At 38.2% G+C, this 22,824-nt stretch overlaps 1 protein-coding gene across 1 annotated transcript in view; it reads right to left on the minus strand.

Annotated features, from left to right (window-relative positions):
* Positions 1–347: 347 nt before the first annotated feature.
* The window catches only part of LOC134791292 (sodium-independent sulfate anion transporter-like), a 65,605-nt gene continuing 43,128 nt past the window's right edge, over positions 348–22,824 (minus strand). Inside the window, exons 4-12 of the mRNA XM_063762295.1 lie at positions 21,562–21,782; positions 20,614–20,791; positions 13,774–13,938; positions 12,185–12,346; positions 9,922–10,062; positions 5,598–5,743; positions 4,726–5,016; positions 3,080–3,224; positions 348–1,196 (exon numbers count right to left, since the gene is read on the minus strand). Coding sequence (XP_063618365.1) covers positions 1,147–1,196; positions 3,080–3,224; positions 4,726–5,016; positions 5,598–5,743; positions 9,922–10,062; positions 12,185–12,346; positions 13,774–13,938; positions 20,614–20,791; positions 21,562–21,782 — 1,499 coding nt within the window. The 3' untranslated portion in view covers positions 348–1,146. The remainder of the gene's footprint in view (positions 1,197–3,079; positions 3,225–4,725; positions 5,017–5,597; positions 5,744–9,921; positions 10,063–12,184; positions 12,347–13,773; positions 13,939–20,613; positions 20,792–21,561; positions 21,783–22,824) is intronic.

Consider the following 22,824-nt stretch of genomic DNA (forward strand, 5'->3'; position numbering starts at 1 on the left):
AATTTTTCACGTATAATACTATGGTAACTATATAACCTGTAATATTAATCACTGATCGGTGTAGATGCTTATAATTCACAACCAGAAATTAGACTTCAAAATCCTTAACTATTGGGTACGGTAAAAGTGACATTCGAGTTGACAGCAGCTGCGTTACTGTTGCGACGTTACCACTGCGACCTTGACGCAGGCGCTGTATTCTGTCTAGAGTCAGACCAAGAATAGTCTGCAGCGGATTTGATAGCCCTCGCAGTGCAAGTGTTATTTTAAACGTCAAACTTCTATGAAATTATGACGTATAAATGACACTTGCACTGCGTGGGCTATCAAATCCGCTGCAGACTTTTTATGGACCGACTCTATTTCCTTAGTAAAATGAGTGACTGATTGAACGTCATAATCGTGACGATAATGCGACGGTGAACTTCATACATTTTATCAAGGAAATTGACAGATACAGCGTCAATATCAACCGTGATATCAACGCCGTTGCAATAATGTTGCATCAGTAACGCAGCGGACATCCTAACGTTACCTTGCATTTTTCTAAAGATTCCTTAAATTAATAACATTCTGAGCATAATATTTCCTAACGCTAATGGTCACTGGTTGTACTTACATACTTACTCCGTTGGCTCAGCGACCCAAAATGAGACTTGGCCTCCGACACAAGGCAGCGCCACTTTTCTCGGTCCTGTGCGACCGCCATATGTTGACTAGAAGTTCGCGCAGATCCGCCTCCACCATGTCGCCCCAGCGATACCTGCCGGGCTAGCACATGATTGGCGCAACAGTATCTCGCGGCGAGATAGACTACCCGTCCCTCTTTTATTAACACACTTAGAAAAAGACGGGTAGTCTATCTCGCCGCGAGATACTGTCGCGCCAATCATGTGCTAGGCCTGCTGGGGAGTCCAATAGGGCGGCCCAGGTACGCTCTTTTCACGTTTCTGATCTTCATCCATTCTCTCAAGATGGCCCAACCAACGGAGTCTGTGAGCTTTAGACTCCCCCATGATGTTAGGTTCAGCCACTAGATCACTGGTTATAATTCAAAATTCATATAAGTATACGATAAAATTGTACAGGTCACAGCACAACACAATGTTATTTATGATCTAACTTGACATTTAGCTAGACGAAGCACTAAAGTTGAGTATCACTAACGCCCGAGTGGTCGCCTGATGAGCGAGCGTCTGCAACAAATTGTACACAATTCAATTATTTAATTGTATTTATTATATCATCAAAGAACTTTAATCTGCACGTGCAGTCAGCTGCAGAGAAAAGGTACCACCCCTGCATACAAACCTCTATGCAGGGGTGTTACCTTTGACCTGGACTATACTGAAAATGTGGGAAAAATAATAGTACGTTCTTAGGCGGAGCCTTTGCAATAAAACAGCTTAAAAGCATTTTTTTTACATATGAGTTAAACAGTAGGTTTCTTCATAATAATGGCAAATTTTTATTTTGTTCAAAATTTGGCTGCCTTGAAGAGCTCTTCATTCTGAGCGCAATATATACGAAATCACAACTTGTCCCGAAAAAATTACGAGTAGGCATGTAAAATTCCGTTGAGTATGAAAATACCATACGTTTTCGTAATTCAAAGGAAGATTTTGTAGAACATACGGTGAAATTGCGCTAATGTTGTACAGAATTACCCTGTCTATTCAGCAATTTATACCTATCGAATCTGACGAGAAAAAAATAGACAACAAAAAAATCGGCCCTTAAAACCCGATATGATGTTTTATATATTACAATAACATCATGTGAAAATGGACACACCGCAAAATATTGTAGGTAATTCCAACAAAGCAACGCGAATGTTTTAAAATTCCAATATTGTGAAGAGCAAAGGACGGACTGACGTTATTGTATTTAGAGTGGCGAATTTCAACATTCAATTTAAATAAAAATGAAACAGTGTTGATTTATTTATTGAACTGTAACAACTGAAGAATGCTTTTATATTAATTTGTTTGGCAATCTTTTTGTAGATTTCATTTAGATAGAAAGCTAAAGGTACCATTTGGATTCAGACCAGCTTTACTGCTTCAGTATTGCGGCGCGACATTGCTGCTGCAAATGGAAACTGACAATGTAAACTGAAAACTAGTTGGTAAGTACCAGACATGTTACGCAAATGTTCATGCAAAATTTTGCGAAATTTAAACATATCATTTTTTAAACGAGTGCTTAACTTCGATTGCATAGGAGCGGCTTTTTGGCAGCAAGTTCGTGTGACTCTTAAAGCGTAAGTAACCCGCTTAAATATAGGTAAGTCCATTACCTGCAAGAATCACTGGTACATAACTGCTGTGTATCACAGAACACGGCGTCATGTAGAACAGCCCTCAGAAGCAGCCGCTCGTCACACCACACTACGCGTCCGCTGCGTGACCACTCTGTCACTAAATTTTTATACATGCATCAATTACCTGCAAGAACTACTGGTAACTGCTGTGTATCACAGAACACGGCGTCACATAGAACAGCCCTTAGCTGTTCTCTCACGAGCAGCCGCGCGTCGCACCACACCATGCGTCCACTGCGTGACCACTCTGTCACTAAATGTTTATACATGTAAGTCAATTACCTGCAAGAACTACTGGTAACTGCTGTGTATCACAGAACACGGCGTCACATAGAACAGCCCTTAGCTGTTCTCTCACGAGCGGCCGCGCAGCGTACCACACCACGCGTCCACTGCGTGACCACTCTGTCACTAAATGTTTATACATGTAAGTTAATTACCTGCAAGAACTACTGGTAACTGCTGTGTATCATAGAACACGGCGTCAGGTAGAACAGCTCTTAGCTGATCTCTCACTAGAGGACGCGAGTCGCACCACACCACGAGTTCACTGCGTGACCACTTTGTCACAAAATTTTTATACATGTAAGTCAATTACCTGCAAGAACTACTGGTAACTGCTGTGTATCACAGAACACGGCGTCATATAGAACAGCCCTTAGCTGTTCTCTCACGAATGGCCGCGCAGCGTACCACACCACGAGTTCACTGCGTGACCACTTTGACACAAAATTTTTATACATGTAAGTCAATTACCTGCAAGAACTACTGGTAACTGCTGAGTATCACAGAACACGGCGTCAGGTAGAACAGCTCTTAGCTGATCTCTCACTAGAGGACGCGCGTCGCACCACACCACGAGTCCACTGCGTGACCACTCTGTCACTAACATCTTCATACTCTGGAAAATTATGAATTAAATAGGTTCCAATATACATACATATTTTTCACAAACTATCGTAATGATTTTGCACTGTTTGTTTTATTTTCAAACCCAACCGCGTTTAATAATTCACTAACTACTCAATAATTAAGCAGAAATAGTATATCAAAGTTAATTATGTTTGATGAACGAACTAAACACACTGAAGCTATAAGTAATTTAATTCAATTAACCTAATAATATACTACTTTCATCCGATCTTGCGTTCGTCTGACAGGCGCTGAAATTAATTCGTTTTTCTATGATATTTAATACGACATAATGTAACTTCTTAAAACTGAAATAAATGTCATATACTAAGAAAAAGTACACAGAGTGGGGCACTGGAGGCCTTGGTCACTTTTTCTTAGTATATGACATTTATTTCAGTTTATAATTTATATAGTAGTGTTTCTACTTGATAAAGACAAATTAAAATATTTTCTGAAAAAATAATTTAATTTGTTCAAATACTTCATAGTATTGATTGGCAGCGCCATCTCTCTCGCTAGCTCGGTATCATCATGAGAATGATCCAGATAGAAGGTTCGAACCATACTGTTCTACCTTAGAGATGGCTAGGGGGCGCCACAAGCCTTCAGTAGGAAGTGCATATACTTGGAAAATTTGACTAATGTCGCTGTGGCCCGGTGGCCGAGTGGTTCAGGCACCTGCCGCGATAGCAGAGGACGCTGGTTCGATTCCAGCCTGGGGCACTGGAGGCCTTGGTCACTTTTTCTTAGTATATGACATTTATTTCAGTTTATAATTTATATAGTAGTGTTTCTACTTGATAAAGACAAATTAAAATATTTTCTGAAAAAATAATTTAATTTGTTCAAATACTTCATAGTATTCTTAAAACTGTACTGAAAATGCACATCATTTCTCATAAATAAGGAACCAGTAGATATGTTTTTAATTACATCAATATATACATAATACACTACACATTGTAAACAATAATGTACGGAATACCAATCTAATAGGGCAGGTATTTTAACCGAGTTTGCGGTGTGTGCGTCAACATAGCAGCATCGGGATTTGACGTAGGGGTTTGCGTTGCGGTAAGTGCATTGCATGTTCAATTATAGCCTCTAATATTTATTTATTTCACAAGGGGGGCAAAGTTTTTGTTTGACTCCTCGTGCTAATTTTGATACCCGAGCAAGCGAAAGACACCTAAACTGGACCACGAGCGTAGCGAGTGCTTAGAAAAGTGGAATCTTGAACCTTACGAGGGTTTCAAGGAAAGAGGGTTAAGCAAATTTTGCTACCCTCATTTTTATTCACCTAACTGTATCTTAAACTTTAACTCTTAAATCTTAAATCTTAAACTTAAACTTAACTTCATCACTTTAAAGTTTAATAAATTAACTAATCTCCAAAAACATTTTTAACTATTTTAGGAAATCGAATAATACATAATATAAATAGTATCTAAAAGAAATCTCATAATATAGATGCAAACATTACAAACCTGTAAAAATGTATAGTCTAATCTATACAAACAGTCGCAATGTATCACAAGTACATTCGACGTCCGGCCAGCAATATCTCTTCCTGTCGCATTACTTGCACCGCCATTGCACTGGCTCCCAGCTCCGTTTGACAAAACACTGTCATTAGCTCCAGGTACGATAGTTAGTTGCTTTAATGTCGCTTTATTATCATTTTTCAGCGAAGAGAGCTTTAATCTCACTTTTTCCGCTCCAGCAAAATGGAGATTGCCCACTGGGTGTATAGAATAATGTGGTGGGAGATTTTCTTCCTGAAATATAAATAATGTAGTTCATAATATGTGCCGTTTTCAATCAAGAGGGTACTTATCGTCGGTTGTCAATAAGGTGCTATTTCTATGAAGCTTCAATTTAAAATAAACCTTATCTACAACCGATAATGTGGTTCCTTTTACCCACGTATGTTTATCGACACACTGATCTCTACACCGAGCATGAGGCGTGCTCAGGGGACGAGCAATGAGGCAACAAGGGATTATACCAATCTAGTCGACAAATCGAAAATGTTAATAAAATAAGTAGGAATATATGAGAATGTATGATCAATCTCGTGACACGAGATTAATTAGGTTTACAATAAAAGAAGACTGGAAAACATCGCTTATTAAAAAATTAAATTAAAAAATTGTCCTAGATTCCCATATGTTTAGGCAAAGTTGCAGTTGGCCCACATTTGAAAATAATACACGATTCAAGCCTCATCGCCTCTTTAAAGTCCTAAAAATTTTACATGAGAAAAATATACAAAAAGATGATGTTATAGGGTGCTCATTGTTGGTGTATACTATTTAAGTGTGTACTCTATAAAGTGTTAAAGATAATAAATTAATACCTCAATATATTTCACGTCGAGAGGTGGTCGGGAGTTGTAGTACAAGAGCAAAAGGACGTCGATGCCCACGCCGCAGATCAGACCGATCTCTATCCCGAGCGCAAGGCAGCACACAAATGTACCCAGCAATGGGATTATATCTAGTCCTGTTGACAAATGAAAGATGTAAGTTATCGATGATCACTCCACAGGTCAAACCGATCTCTATACCGAGCGCAAGGCAGCACACAAATGTACCCAGCAATGGGATTATATCTAGTCCTGTTGACAAATGAAAGATGTAAGTTATCGATGATCACTCCACAGGTCAAACCGATCTCTATCCCGAGCGCAAGGCAGCACACAAATGTACCCAGCAATGGGATTATATCTAGTCCTGTTGACAAATGAAAGATGTAAGTTATCGATGATCACTCCACAGGTCAAACCGATCTCTATACCGAGCGCAAGGCAGCACACAAATGTACCCAGCAATGGGATTATATCTAGTCCTGTTGACAAATGAAAGATGTAAGTTATCGATGATCACTCCACAGGTCAAACCGATCTCTATACCGAGCGCAAGGCAGCACACAAATGTACCCAGCAATGGGATTATATCTAGTCCTGTTGACAAATGAAAGATGTAAGTTATCGATGATCACTCCACAGGTCAAACCGATCTCTATACCGAGCGCAAGGCAGCACACAAATGTACCCAGCAATGGGATTATATCTAGTCCTGTTGACAAATGGAAGATGTAAGTTTCTGAGAACGACGAAACTTTGTCTTAATTTCTGTATAAGTAACCATAACTTGTTGATTTGTTCCTGAATATATACTATGGTGAGGGCCCAAATAAGAAGTCGAATGAATAATTTTGGGAAAAATTCTACTGTAAGTAGTTATCATCATCATCTTCCTCGCGTTATCCCAGTTTTTTTGCCACGGCTCACGGAGCCTGGGGTCCGCTTGGCAACTAATCCCAAGAAGTAGGACTAGTTTATAAGTAAGCGACTACCATCTGACCTTCGAACCTAAAGAGTAAACTAGGCGTTATTGGGATTAGTCCGGTTTCCTCACGATGTTTTCCTTCACCGAAAAGCGACTGGTAAATATCATTTTGTACAGAGTTCCAAAAAACTCATTGGTACAAGCCAGTGAGGTCTGTAAGTAGGTATACCTATTGTGTTTATATCGTAGTCAGATATTGTAATATGTACTACCACAGAATAAATAATAGTACTAGGTACAGAAGACTCACTCTCTAACAAAACGCGTCTGTTACGATCAGCACAGATATGGCCGCTAGGTGGCGACAGCGCCACGCGCGGCTTATGGATTTCCCCAAAATTGGGGTGGAACGGATGTACTTTTAGCTACCTGTAGCAAAGCGACGAAATCGCGGAGTGAGCCACGCCTGGTACTACTGATATTTATTAGAAACAGGGTTGAAACTCAGGTTTTGAGATTGACAGTGTTTTGTTTGCTTCGGGCTAATGTTTAGTTAGGACAGCCCTTGTTATCATCGACTTTCATCGCGGTAGTCCCAGGGTTGACCTCTTTATTTGGGATAAGAATAATATTTGCTTTTTGTTCCGTAAACAAAAAGATTTGTTTAAAATTCAATAAGTTGGATCAGTGTGGACAGTCTGTTGTTTTTGTAGAAAAGAATAAAGTGCTGGCCCAAGCTGCATCTATTAAATTAAATGCTATAAAATCAAAATGTAGTCCGTTTATATTTAAGGGCTGTAACTTTGAAAGCTACTAGGTACTAAGGACATTATCCCTTCCAGTGGCGCCAGCGAAAACGCGAAAAGTAGTCAAGTGGCGGGGCCCCGGTGGGTGGTCAGCGCAGATTAGGAAAATTTTACAAAATCGTCGAGTTAAGCTTTTCTATGTTTTAAAGAATATTAAAGCACATATTGTTAGAATCAGCGTTATATAGGCTATTTGAATATAGCAATTAAATTATTCTAATGTTTATACATTTGGCCAGACGTAATCAAACTCCGGAAGAATGACAGTTTTCCAGCTTCCTTGTTAAAAATGACTACCACCATAAAAGTAATTGATTATTGGAGGTAATTGCTATTTAATTATCAAAGGAAGACTTTTATCTTTAAGATTAAATCAATAAAAGGGACCTAAGATACAATTGTGTAGTGTACCTTAGATAATAAGTTAACTCTAAATTGTAGGGACAGGGTTAATAGTGTCAGACTGTATAAATTTTGTTTGAATAAATAAAAATAATTAAAATACCTCCTGGTATCTTTTATTAACATGTATAAATATGTAATACCTTAACTAAGTACAAATATTAATACATTGAGCCGATTTATATTTTGTTGTCGATTTTTTTTTAGATTTCAGATTTAGTCGGTCTTAAAATGTATGTCCTAAAAATCTTCCATTAAGTTGCGAAAAAGTCTGGTATTTTCGTAGGTAACTCAACGGAAAATTACATATTGGGTCAAGTTGTGATTTCGTATAATAATAATGATTTTTTTGCCGTTTTTTGTGTAGTGGTACGGAACCCTTCGTGTACGAGTCCGACTCGCACTTGGCCGGTTTTTTCCGTTATATTGAAATGATGGATGAAATTCGGTTTGAAGAGCTCCCCATTCTAGGCGGGATATATTATATCCCAAAAAATACAACATCATCAACCCGTTTAAATATTTATTTTATTCTGTTTTTAGTATTTTTTGTTAACATCATCTGTGAAAATTTCAACTGCCTAGCTATCACGGTTCATGAGATACGGCCGAACCCTAAAAATCCGGCCAAGTGCGAGTCGGACTCGCGTTCCAAGGGTTCCGTACATTATCCAAGTTTTAACATTGTTTTTTATTGACATCCAATTTTTTTTAGATTCCTCACGTCGTGGGCTATCAGAATATACCCCATGTACGTCAGCCGATTTTTCATAGTTTTCGAGTTATGATTTTTTAAAGTTTTAACTTTTGTTAAGAAATTCCGGGATGAAGCAATTAATTTATTTAAAAAAAAACTTGAAGTTTTTTGAATGTTTCTTTTTGTAACATAATCCTTGACAAACGGCGCAGTTGCTAAAAAAATCAGCAACTTCACTTGGCTGTTGTGAGTTGGAAAAAAAAGGAAACGACAAAATTTTACGTTCAAGCATGTCAAGCTTAGACTTTGCGCTTACCTAAATAAATAAAAATACAAGCATTTTCAAGGACTTATGGTTATTGTAGAAACTGCTAGACCCTAAGTTTTTAAAAAGGTAAAATAGTGATACTTAATAGTCTAATTTGACAGAGTCGCCGGTCAAAGGAACTGAGGTGGAAAGTTTCCAAATTAGTAATTCATTAAATAAAATCCTCTTGTTATTCCTAACGTTAATCAAACAGAAATTACCACGAGAAATTAATATTGTGCCATGTGATTGACCAAGCATCATTTTGCTTAACTTATTCATTATCTTAACTGGACCCGCGTCGCGACGGGTTGTTATCTACAAAGGGTTAATTTTTACCTGCTCCAATACCTACTGTTATTTTATGGGGTCACTTCCCCATCGCTATTTCGTGTTATCAGTGCAAATACCACCAACAATAATTACCTAGTAGGCATAAAAGCAAAGCAAAGCTTCACCCCGGAATTTCTTAACAAAAGTTAAAAAATTCATAACTCGAAAACTGCTAAATATCGGCTAACATCGTGACGAATCTAAAAAAAAATTTGTACGTCAAGGTTTGGACCACCTTGTATGTGAAACGCGATTGAATTGCCTTTAATAAACCCGTAGGGGTCGGATCAAAAACTAAGTAATTAGTCCGACTCACGCTTGACTGCATATTTCTAATAGGTTTTCCTGTCATCTATAGGTAAAGAAGTATTTTGTATATTTTTTTCAAAATTTTAGACCCAGTAGATTCGGAGATAAAGGGGGGGGAATGGTCATTTATTGGCTATTTTCTTAAATAATTTCTAAACTATTTATTTTAAAATTACAAAAAATATATATTTGCGCTTCTCAAAATGAGCTCTTTCATTTGATATGTAACACGATATAGTTTAAAAAACATTATTTTTTAATTTTCTCATTTACCCCCCAAAAGTGGCCTCCGTGTTTAAAATTCATTTGTTTACGTAAGATGTCCGTCTTTGGGTCACGAATTTACATGTGTGTACCAAATTTCAACTTAATTGGTCCAGTACTTTTGGAGAAAATGGGCTGTGACAGACGGACAGACAGACAGACAGACAGACGCACGAGTGGTCCTATAAGGGTTCCGTTTTTTCCTTTTGAGGTACGGAACCCTAAAAATTTATAAAACAATAAAAATCGGGCCTATTATGATCAATACTCACGGCTGGACCTCCACAGTTTCTTAATGATGTCGATGTCGACCATATGTAGCACGGCGCACACGATCACGGCGGACAGGGCTGCCCGAGGGATGAAGTAGAAGTACGGGGTTAGTAGTGCCAGAGTCAATAGCACTATTATTCCTGCAAAAAGAAAACAATTTATTTAGTTGTGTTGCGAACGCAACCTTTTATTTGTATAAACTCTTAATACATTCCTAATGCAGTAGCTAAACGCAGCTGTCGGGCTCGGCTAGTATTTGGAAGCTTTTTCTAAAGCACCAATAGGAGCGCTCCACATACTCTGTATCGCGGCCAATTAGAGGCACCCAAGTTTAAACCACCTTTTGTACTGATCACATATTGCAAATCACTCTCTCATCAGCCTCCATACAATAACCACACCACTTCTACATTTAACGGTTTAGTCAAGAATCCTTGTAAACCAGTACTTTGGAAAATCATATCAGCTCACTAAGAATTGAAGCTTTTTATTTGAGTCGTCGACATCCTGACCTACACGGCGGCTACAGTTGTGTCTAATATTTGGTAGCTACCAAAAATGCATTGATTGCTAAGATGTGTCTAAGTAAACTCTTGCCCATCGTTTAAGAGGCAAGGTGATGCCGCTATACAGCACCATATTTGTGACGTTTTCAACCAAAAGGTACCACTGTGTCGGTTGTCGATAAGGTTGACTTCACATAGAAGCTAGACCTTATGGTTGAGACTGGCATATTTTATGCCAACTTTTGAGAACCAGAGTGATCGCATTATGTACAAAGACGTACAACGATATCTATATTAGCCGGTATACTATTAATTAGGTAATCTTTAGTAAGTAGCTACTAAATTCTAAATGTAGGTTTAAGCTTAAGTTCACCAGCAATAATAACATATTAAAAACCTGTAGGTATTCGAGCGTCATATTAGTTTTTCCATCTTGTAATAAACGTATGCAGAACAAATAAATTCTTTGAATGTCTGAGCACTTTAAAACCACATGGGGCGCCGGGACGTAAAGTATGATGCGGTATTTATGATTTATGAAGTTCCGAGTTCACGTCGTCGCGACGAGTTCTACGCAAAACTATGAACTAAGTTTTGGCTTCTGTTTTTTAAACCGTTAGCATGTTTTATAAATAAATATTTGGGGACAATCTTACACTGATCGCCCTCGCCTCAAACTAAGCAAAGCTTGTACTTTAGGTACTAGGTGGCGATATACATACTTACATAGATAAATACATACCTACTTAAATAACTATTACAGAACTTATTAATGACGTATAAATTGGTTTATTAAATAAATTATTATGATTATTATGATTATGAACATCACTCACAGGAGCTCACTTTATTCGATTTAAGCCGGTGCAAAGTTAACTAAGACGGAATCCATTGTATTTGAAGACATTTTGGGCCGGTACAGATGAACTGCAACCTGACTTCAACTTGTATGGGAACTGCACACCAACGTTGCAGTTGGGGTGCAGTCGACGTGCAGTTCCCATACAAACTGCAGTCCATCTGTATCTGCCCTTTATTTCTATATTTTCGGCGTGTGTTTCATAAATATATATATGTATGTTAGTCTGTAAGGTATTTGTAATATGGGCCTTGTTGCCTGATTTAAATTTTAAATAAATAAATAAATTGTAAAACGGTATATTGGCGTGTTTACGATGCCTCGCGTACAATTTAAATACAACAATATCAAAAACTTTTATTCATCCAATTTATCATTGAAAATAAATTACGTACGAAATGATCAGAGAAATTCGCATCTGGATTCAGCAAATGTATTGTTAACATGTTTAACATTTACAAATTGGTGCAGCGAGAATCCAATACAAAGGTTATCTGTGCAGCAATTTATTCAACAGCATACGAATTTTGAACGAGCAAAATGCAACAGTTTGTGTGTTTAATGATGTTTATTAATTTAATGTATGTAAATATTAATGTACATGTAAACTTAACTCTGCGAGCTGTAGACCTCGTGCACCCCTATTTATTGGCCATTTTGAAAAAAATCCAAAAACTGAATCGACAAAAAACATCTATTTAATTGAACCTGCTCACACATACACGCATGGTGCGTGTAGTTAAGTACTTGTGGTTTTAATACACCTATAAATAAAACGGCACTCCGATTAAAATAACCATTCACGGGAAAGGAGTCAAAGAAATTGCCATGTCATGATGTCATGTTTACACCATTTTGATCGCCTGATCCGTGTAGTTACTTCTGGTTTTTACTCACCGGTAACGAATCCAGCGGCGGGGGTGCGTACGCCCGAAGCGTCGCTCACGGCACTTCGAGTGAAGGAACCGTTAACGGGGAAAGAGCGGAAGAAAGCACCCACCACATTGCAAACGCCGAGAGCTATGATCTCTTGTGTTGCGTCCAGCGTTTTGCCGTTTGCTGAAATTATTGGAATAAGATTAGTTTGTGAGTCAGACCAAGAAAAGTCTGCAGCGATTTGGATAGCCCACGTAGTGCAAGTGTTATTTATACGTCATAATTTCAAAGATGTTTGACGTTTAAAATAACACTTGCACTGAGTGGGCTATCAAAATTGCTGCAGACTTTTCTTGGTCTAACCCTATCTCAGCCATTAAAACTTAGACATGGGAGAATAGAGAAATTTAATATTTTCGGAAAGTGTTAAAAGTTCATTCTCAATTCAACATTTTACGTGATTCACGATACACATAATAAATAAATACCCTTATTTGCGTCATGCAGTTGGGTGAAAAGACTCCATCATATCATAAAATCTAGTTTATTTATATTCATATCTATTCCGCCCCACATTACCACCTACTTTAAGAGAAATTCTTTACTTAGATACATTTTAGGAAAATAAACATAAAAAACACCAGTAAGATATACATGGATATACTGATGAATAATTCCCTCTGTAGGTAATATTTTTACGACCATCAAGGTAAAATACTAGACAGCAAATTCAAAAGCTAAGTGCTCTGATCTGAGCCTGTGAGACTTGTTGGCAAAGTTAAATCTACTTATTCTTCATCTGTTTCGAAGCAAAATATGTATATAAATAGAGCTACATTGTACGAAAATTCACACGAAGTTGCAAAATGTAAGTAGGTAGATATTATATTTTTAAATCGTAGTAGAAATCTCTTATTTTTATAAATTTGACAGAGGTAAGCCTGAACTAATAAAATTGTGACCCAGGGGCCCATTTCTAAAAAGGTATTAGACTAATATTATTAGTCCACGAACTGTCAAATCGTATGGGTTGTCATGACAATACACTAGTAATATTAGTCTAATATCGTTCGAGAAATGGGCCCCAGTTATCGCCAAAGATAATATACAATATATTGTTGTACAAGAATAATGATTATTTTCATTTACAGACTTTTAACAGTTTTAACTGGATCCGGGGATTGTCACATGAGATACGAGCACTGCAAATATTTTTAGTAACATCCTTTTATTGTTTTTTATATCTTATTGCAATAGAGTTCACAAGTAACCAAATAACTGTGTTATCAAACGTAACATAAAACTACAGGTAAGTGAAGAATTACCTTAAGTTCAGGAACACACTAAAGGAAGCTCACCTTTTATTTAGAAACTAATAATATTAGAAACTTTTTATCTTAACTCAGTACTAGTCCATCGTTTTCCCCCAATAACCTAGTTCATTTTAGATTCCATCAACTATCAATAGTCCTTACACCCGCGGGTGCTGCCTCTGCGTGCGTCCCATAACACGGGCAAGGGCAGCATCCCCTCGGTGTCGGTTTCGGCTGCCCGCACGCCTCCCAAAGGTCCGGAATACCATTGTTCCGTGATGGGACATAGCAACTTACAAAATGCCTTAGCGATGGCAACATTAGAGATGATCCCCACTAGAGGGACGACCAGCAACCCAGAGCCGAGCTGCGCCAGCATGCCGCCCGCGGAGACGGTGACGTTCCCGACCGTCGTGTGGAACGGGGGCACTTGTGGTGTTGGCAGGCCCGGTGTTATTTTACCTGAAACATTTATATGTTTAAATATAGTTGCCGCAAAATTTAGTGGCAAGTCAGGTCTTAAATCTCTTTCGCACTTCCACGGCCTTATGGAGCGGGAATCGCAACATGATATATTTTGTAATAATATGTATCCTAGTTTTAAGGTATTTATCTATGGGCCAATAGTTGCCTGAAAATAAATGTTTTCATTCATTCTGGTGCTGCGGCAAGTATGAGCAAAGTGCCAACCTGAAAACTTGTTCAAGTAGTTAAACTAGCTAATTAGAAGTGCGAAAACTCGTATGCAAGTTTCGTTACATTGCGGTATATTTAGGCTGTTGGTGTTGAATTAATTGCAACTTAGTAGTCGGCAATGTAACTAAATTCGCCTGCTAGTTCTTACACTGTCTACTTGAGCCTCAAAACCGAGCACAACTTAAATAAAAATAACCATGCCCATATAAGTATACTAAACTCCTTTAACGTATTTATTGCCGTGACTATCCTAGTGTAAGACTGAATTAAAATCGGAGTGTTGAGTGTCAGATATCGACGGGCATTAATTATTTGGTCAATGCTACGTCTTACGTATTCCACACCGACGTTTCAGGCCGATGCAGTATAGTGTAGTAAATAAAGGTAGTGGACCCCGCAGTAATTCCTCAGCCAGAAAAAACTTTACAGTATGATAAAGTATCTATACATATACATATAATAAAGCTGAAGACGGTCGATAGTCTGTACATGGAAGATATTTGAAAAAAAGTTGGCTGGGGATACTTAGAATCGATAACAGAACACGTTCCAAAAGTTTTTAGAATTTTTGTCTGTTTGTCTGTTTATCTGTTTATCTGTTTGTCTGTTTATTTGAACGCGCATCACGTGAAAACGGCTGAACGGATTTTGATAAAAACTTTACTAATCTGTCGAGAAAATTCCCGGCCAGGTTATAGGCTATAAAAATTCAACCCCTAAAAGGGGGGGGTAGCCACAACACTCGATTGACTTAAGTTTGCCCCTGAATCTTATGGCGCTACTTAGGAAGGAGGGGCAAACTTATTTCAAATATGTGCTGCCACTATTGAGTACCCTGATAAACTAACAGATGGCGCTGAATTTAATACTTTGTGACATGAATAAGCCACCGAGGAAAGATTTTGCCAAATTAACTCTAAGTTTCAGAGGGGGTACGGATATCAACAAAAATAATTGAATAATTATGTAGATTTAATAAACTAATAATACAACAAAATTAAACGACAGTAAATTAATTGCCCCTCATTGCACAGTGCCATCTTTTGGGGAACTGAGTAAACATGAAGTAATCAAGAAAATTAAAAATGAGTTTACATAGTTACGTAGTGGTAAAATAAACACACATATCAACACGCGTATAATTGCATAATTATTTAAAATTATAAATTATCTCTATTATGAATTATACCTAATCGTAATTATATCGCACCCATATCAAATCCATATTCATACGTAGGTATCCCCTCATTTAAGCACTTAATAATGGCCACGAAGGTGGGTACTTTCAGAAAAAAAACATTAACCTCTGTCATTTGCAGTGCCGGATTAACCCTTTTAAGCAAAATAAGCACTTGCTTAGGGCACCACGTTTAGGGGGCACCAAAACCGTAGGCAAAAAAAACGCGCAGGCTGCAGCAGCATTGCAGTCGTCGTGGACCTACATGAAACTTTTATACGTGTACAAGTACCCATCTTATAACGAAGGGTCGTAGGGATCAAGTAAGAGAGTGAGGGTACGTAAGAACATCTCCAACGTAGGCTTTCGATTTGACCTTACGCGGAGGCCCTTAAAGTCATGGAAAAAAAACCTTGCTTTCGGGCTTGCGGCCAGCCGATTTATCCGACATAGGTTACCGATTTTATAGCGAATTTTGCTCTCTTGCACGCCAGATTTGTCGGCCAAGCCGAGTTGCTCCTTAGCCGCGATCCTGAGACCTAACTGTCAAAGTGTTATAAGGGGCCCCGTGAAAGCCGAAAACTAAAAGCATCCTATCAAGTAGCGCTTTCGAGTGAAGCCAAAGAGCCAGTAGAAGAGTCGTGATTACATGCATAGATTCGATTTCAAGCCACTCTTTTGCAGTTCGGCGTAAGGTCTTATGCGAGGTCTTCTGCCTTATGGAAAAGTTGATCTTCTGCCTTAATTACACTTGGGCGTGGATCCAAATCCAAGCTTTCCTCTTTCGCAGCTGGGCCTTCTGCCTTGCTCACACTTCGCCAATTCAATTAACTTGGTCAATTCCAAGCTCTGCTTTCTTGCATCTTTTCTGTATGAAAACAACCTCGCTGAGACTCTTAAATATCGAGCCCTATGCGAAGCTAGGCTCATAGAAAACTGTCCCATCCCTTCTCTGTATGAAATCCTGGATTCGCGCCTGGTTGGGACTAAAAGTAAAAATGTACAACTGTCTATCAAATTGCGTTTTTTATATCGAAAAATTTTCGCGCTCGCTTCGCTCGCGTTTACAATTACATTATGAGATATGATAAAGGTGACATTCGGCTGCAGCAGCATTACTCTGTTGTAACATTACTGCTGCAACACTGTCAATTTTCGTGATAAAATAATGTGACTGATTTCCATACTAAAAGAAAAAATGTACAACTGTCTATCAAATTGCGTTTTTATATCGAAAAATTTTTTTATTACTTTCTAAGATATGGCGACTGCAGGAGCATTACTCTGTTGCAACATTACTGCTGCAGCATTGTCAATTTTCGTGATAAAATTCTTCTTCTTCCTCGCGTTATCCCGGCATTTTGCCACGGCTCATGGGAGCCTGGGGTCCGCTTGACAACTAATCCCATGATTTGACATAGGCACAAGTTTTTACGAAAGCGACTGCCATCTGACCTTCCAACCCAGAGGGGAAACTAGGCCTTATTGGGATTAGTAGCCGGTTTCCTCACGATGTTTTCCTTCACCGAAAAGCAACTGGTAAATATCAAATGATAATTCGTACATAAATTCCGAAAAACTCATTGGTACGAGCCGGGGTTTGAACCCGCGACCTCCAGATTGAAAGTCGCACGCTCTTACCGCTAGGCCACCAGTGCAGTGCAGTCTTATAATTTTCGTGATAAAATTATGAGACTGACTTCCATACTAAACGTAAAAATGTACAACTGTCTATCAAATTGCGTTTTTATATCGAAAAATTTTCGCGCTCGCTTCGCTCGCGTTTTCAATAACTTTCTAAGATTTGGCGACTACAGCAGCATTACTCTGTTGTAACATTACTGCTGCAACACTGTCAATTTTCGTGATAAAATTATGAGACTGATTTCCATACTAAACGTAAAAATGTACAACTGTCTATCAAATTGCGTTTTTATATCGAAAAATGTTCGCGCTCGCTTCGCTCGCGTTTTCAATCACTTTCTAAGATATGGCGACTACAGCAGCATTACTCTGTTGCAATGTTACTGCTGCAGCACTGTCAATTTTCGTGATAAAATGATGTGACTGATTTCCATTCTCAGCTGTAATGCGGCAATGAACGTCACTCAACTTACCAAAAAAATTCAATGTAATCTCGATGACCCTAGGGAGAGGGGGCACCATGGTCTAGAAATGCTTAGGGCATCAAAATATCTTAATCCGGCACTGGTCGTTTGCGGAGTCAAACGATTTGGGACTCGCATTTTATACGCATTACCATGCCTTCCCGAAAAAAATCGAATCATTCGCGAAAGTCTCGCAACGCATTGGGTTACAAGGGGCACGTGGTCTTCCTCAGGAGTCTGTAGAAGACCACGGTGAGTGGGTGGCGCTCTAGCCAGGCAGGCCGCTTCGCTTTCGCTCGCGCGCGTATACCTTACTGTATCGTCCGATATACAACTACTTACTACTCTGTCGTTTAAATCACGTGTAAAATTTGAATAAGGGCGAAAAAAACTATTGATTTTTGAGTGTAGTTTTATTTAGTGGTACCTAATTGTAAAATATTTTATCTGGACTACAGGCCTCTAGCATATCCATCTGTCAACTTTACTTCAAGTTCCGCCTCCAGGGGAGAGGGAGAGAAATTAGGATTAGAAATTAGCCGCTTACTGACACAGACCGAATTCCACGCGGGCGGAGCCGCGGGCACAGCTAGTTAATAAATAAAAAGTATTGTATAAATTTCCAAAGAATAATAATAATAGGATTTAAGTAAATACCTGAAGTCTTAAATCGTTAATATCTTTTTACGGAAAAATGCTCCGTTTAAACTTTCTTCTCCGGACATATTCATGTAACGTATTGCAACAATATATGAAATATCAAAAAATTTATCCCCGCAGAAATACCAATATTAACAAAATATAATTTTTTGGCGTATCTTGGACCGGAAAATTGCTCGGTCTAATTTTTTCACTGGAATGCCATTTTATTGCCGATTTATACCTACAAATTGAAAATCTAAAAAAGTTACCATGTAACTATACTTTTTTTCAGAAATTGCCTTTATACTCCCTGTGGAAAATTTCTCTATCCGTTTTATTTATTGAATTAAGTTCACAGTTTTCTTTCCATTCAACTATAAAAACATCCAAAAAACGACGAGCGTATTAAAAACTAAAGATATCGGGAGCAGTGTATAGGGAGCAGGGTGTACAAGGGATGATATTTCTTTTGGATATTTTGGATTTAAGTATATACGTGACTACTTAGTATATATTTAAAAAGAAATCAGGCTGAGAAATTTTCCACTCTCAGTTTTTAATAGTTCTAAAATACTTACATAAACTTGGGTATGCATTTTTTTTTGGATTTTCTTACCCACTACGCCAAATTATATTCTAAGATCATATAAGAAGGAAAAAATGGCAGAGCAATTTTCCGATGAAAATGAGCGTCAAAAAAGGAATTATCATAAAAAAATATTCTCATGTTTCACAAAAGTTTTAGATTTTTTTATAGTATCACATACTGATACAAATAACTTATTTGGTAAAATAATTTTGGACGGAGGAATTACTCGGTTCAATATATAAACAGATTTGTATTTTTACGTATAAATACCTAACTTAGGAGTGTTTTTTTTTTTTTTGATATTTGTATGTTAGTTTCGGCTCATACTATACAATAACCAAGCAAAATTTCAACGACTGAGAAATTAATGCATTGGTCTCCATACAACAACTTTCTTCATTTACTACACTAGTAGTTTCGGAGCAGTAGACCAGCTGCAGTCGGAAATGGAATGTTACCTTTACTGTAATGATTGCGCCAAAATTCTGGTCTCTGATTACAATTAACAGCTGCTCCACTTTATTTATTCGTATACTTGATAGCTTTTGAATTATTCACGTTTATTAATAATTAATAACAGCCTAACTCCCGTCATTTTATACCCGATAATTTAATATAGGTAAATGTTGTGTTGATTAAAATGTTTTTTATCGAAAGAGAATATAAAAAGGTCAAAGCAAAAATAGGCAATGCAAAAAGCAGATTTTTCGCACACCTAAAATTCAATAACGAAACTCAATAACAGAACACTATTTCCATAAAACTGGTTACCATGCATTCAGATCGGAAAGCAGCAAACTACCATTTTACATATCGAAAAATGGAATTAAATTTAAAACTTCACAGATATTCATGAGATTGATGCCAATCTCTGGGACGTGGACGTCATCAGTGCTTGCGAGAACACATATTTTGTCGATTTGTTGTTAATAGTTATTTACGATATTACGATACAATTAACAATACAAGTGCGAAAAATAGGAACGAGTGGCAGATTCTAATACACGACCGAAGGGAGTATTTTAAATCGACACGAGTTGCAAATTACCTATTCACACGTGTATCGTACAACGTTTTACAGTACATACATAATATGGCCCTTTAAATTTTCGACGCGGTTACGTAATGTTTAGGTATTATACCACCGGTGTCGTAATGTAGCACCAGAGGTATTGTAAAAGAACTTATGTAATTCAAAATTAAAGGAATATGGTTATTAAGGTGGTATAAATTTTTAAGACGCTATAAATCAAGCCATTAATGGAATGCAGCGGCATAACGCAAACGCAAAGGATTAAGTACAAGATTTAAATTTACCGTTTTATAGATCGTGTCCGTAACACTTTTATGTGATAATTGTAATAAATAAATCTCACAGTAGGTATTATGAAATGCAATATTGGTATATAAGTAACCCGACGGGCGCGGGCGGTAAGACTGCCCAAAAATGACAATTTGTGCCTGATATTTTAAAAACCTAAACGAACAATTTGTTATGATATTTATAATTTTCTACTTTTAAAGGCCATTTGCCACTTCCGACCGCTAGCGGTAAAAATCGGTTAAAGGATGACTCACACCAGACCGGCCCGGGGCCGGGCCGGAGCTTCCGGCGCTTCGTTTTCTATGGAAAGCACCACGTGATCACCGATCATCCGTCATAGAAAATGACATGTCGGACGCCTCGACCCGGGCCCGGCCCGGTCTAGCGTGACTCACGCTCATTCACTCCTTAACCTTTTAACCGCCGTAGACTGATATATAAGACATACAAAATCGGGCTCATCTCGCCGCGGTCTGATAAATAAGACAAAACTTCGTGTAACTTCGTATACCGTCGGCGACACGAGCACGCTTGATGATAAATTCTATGGCGGTTAAAAGGTTTTAATAGAGTAGTTCTAGTCATTCTTGGAACTGCCTACCTGTCAATATCAACGGGTCTCCAACATCCAAATAAACAAAGAAGGCGACAGCGGCGGCGAGGATGACCACCACCGCGTTTCTCGACACCCCGGCGAACCACAAGCTCTTCTGTATGAAAACCACCCCTTTTTGACTTTTTTCACTGTCTTTTACACCGATGCGAATGTCCTTTAGGGCCTGAAAATCAGTACATTGTCTAATGAAAAGAAAAAAAAACGAGTCGGACTCGCCCACCGAGGGTTCCGTACTTTTTAGTATTTGTTGATAGCGGTAACAGAAATTCAATTCAATTCAATTCAATTATTTATTTCAAATCCAGAGATCCATAATATTGTTAGTAGGTACAACAAACACATACATCACCTGTGAAAATTTCAACTATCTATCACGGTTCATGAGATACAGCCTGGTGATAGACAGACGGATGAACAGACAGACAGACGGACAGTGGGGTCTTAGTAATACGGTCCCGATGTGAAAAGATAGAATTAATACGTCCCTACTAGTTTATATAGTAGTTTCCGCTCTCAAATATAAAATTAAGTTAAACTCCAAGAGGCCACACTAATGCAAACAAAGGATGGAACACTGAGAGCACGCTTTGTAAAATCCAACAATTACCCCGTCAAGTGGCGCTCTCGAGTGTAAACCGTGCTTATTTGCAGAAAGCAACATTTGCTAATCTCATACAGATGTAATGCATTAATTATTTTCCATCGTATTTTCACGGAAGCGTACGAAGGTGTCTTGCTATTTCAGTCAGTTTCGGTACAAAAAGTACTGAGGTTGTCTGAAGTAGCATGATAAATACAAATAGTCAGACTGTGACAGACTATCTCCTGCATAATGATATGGTGAAGTTTATTAGTAGCTCTCTGCTGCCTACCGCGATAATAAAAAATTGAGGCTCAACAGACTGAATGATTTGGGTTTGATAGGTAACCTACCTTCATACCTAACAGCACGATGCAGCACGCTAAACTGAGCAGTGTATCAGGTAACCTCGTGTCTCCTATATGACGGTACAGTTCCTTCCAAGTAGCTAGGAATGTCTCGGCGCTGAACTTGAGGCCTAATAAGCCCTTGACTTGCGATGAGGCGATGGTTACTGCGGCTGCGGATGTGAAGCCAGAGACGACTGGCAGCGAGACGAACTCTACGAGGAAACCTAGAAGGAGAAAATCTGAATCATGTCAACGTTTTATAAAGTGGGATAGATCGAAGTATGTAAATCATTGTTACGACAGATAGAATGAAACTATACTATAAGGTAAACGTACTGGTGCTCGACGCGGTCCCAGTACATGTCATCTTAAAACTTAAGTCATTGTCAATAGAGGTGACATCAAGGTGTCATCTATTGGGCATTAGTATGTCGAGCACTAGTACGTTTACCTTACTATACCTATAGTAACCATATGTACTTAACGGTATATGTAAGTAGATAAAAAGATCATTTAGGTAGTTTTTAAATGCATTCATTGTGTGTTATATTTCTAAACTACTCCAGTGAAAGCCTGCCAGAAGATTTAAAAAAAAAAATCTGGACTTGTTTCAGTTGAAGAACATTATTATTAAATATTAAGTAAATCAAACCTTTAGTTTGTGTTTAATCGAACGAGCGAGCGAAGCGAAGCGAAGTTCTAAGAACATTCGACTTGGATCACGCGGCTGGCTAGCGGCACGTCCCGGCATTTCGATGTTTTTAAGCTGAACTGTCAGAAGATAGTTTGATACTCAAGAACTTAAGTAAATTTGTTCTAATTTAAATGAAATTGGGTAAACGTGTAGTTGAGGGCATTATATTTTAGTGATTAAATTATGAGCAGGCTCGATTAAGGGATTATTGAGGTAGAAGAGCTTAGAAGGCCAAAAAGCTGTTTGGGAGAGGCCTAGCTATTCTGCCGGCCTAGCCAAGGTTACAATCGCTATCGCTTCGACAACGAAAAGCATTATGTCTCTCTATCACTCTTCCATATTAGTGTGACAGTGACAGTTGCGTTTCGATCGCTACGGAGCGTAAGCGACTGGCATCTTGGCTACGCGGTCTGGTCATTTTATTTGCAAAAAACATGGTCGAATTTAGTATCAAATGAAAGTGCTCGGTTTGCACTTTTATAATATCGTTTTTTGAAATAATTACCAAGATAAAAATAAAATAATATAAACATAATATAGGTATTTGACATTTGACAGGAAATATTTCGGCT

Source organism: Cydia splendana, chromosome 6, assembly GCF_910591565.1.
Source record: "Cydia splendana chromosome 6, ilCydSple1.2, whole genome shotgun sequence".
In the NCBI taxonomy this organism is placed as follows: domain Eukaryota; kingdom Metazoa; phylum Arthropoda; class Insecta; order Lepidoptera; family Tortricidae; genus Cydia; species Cydia splendana.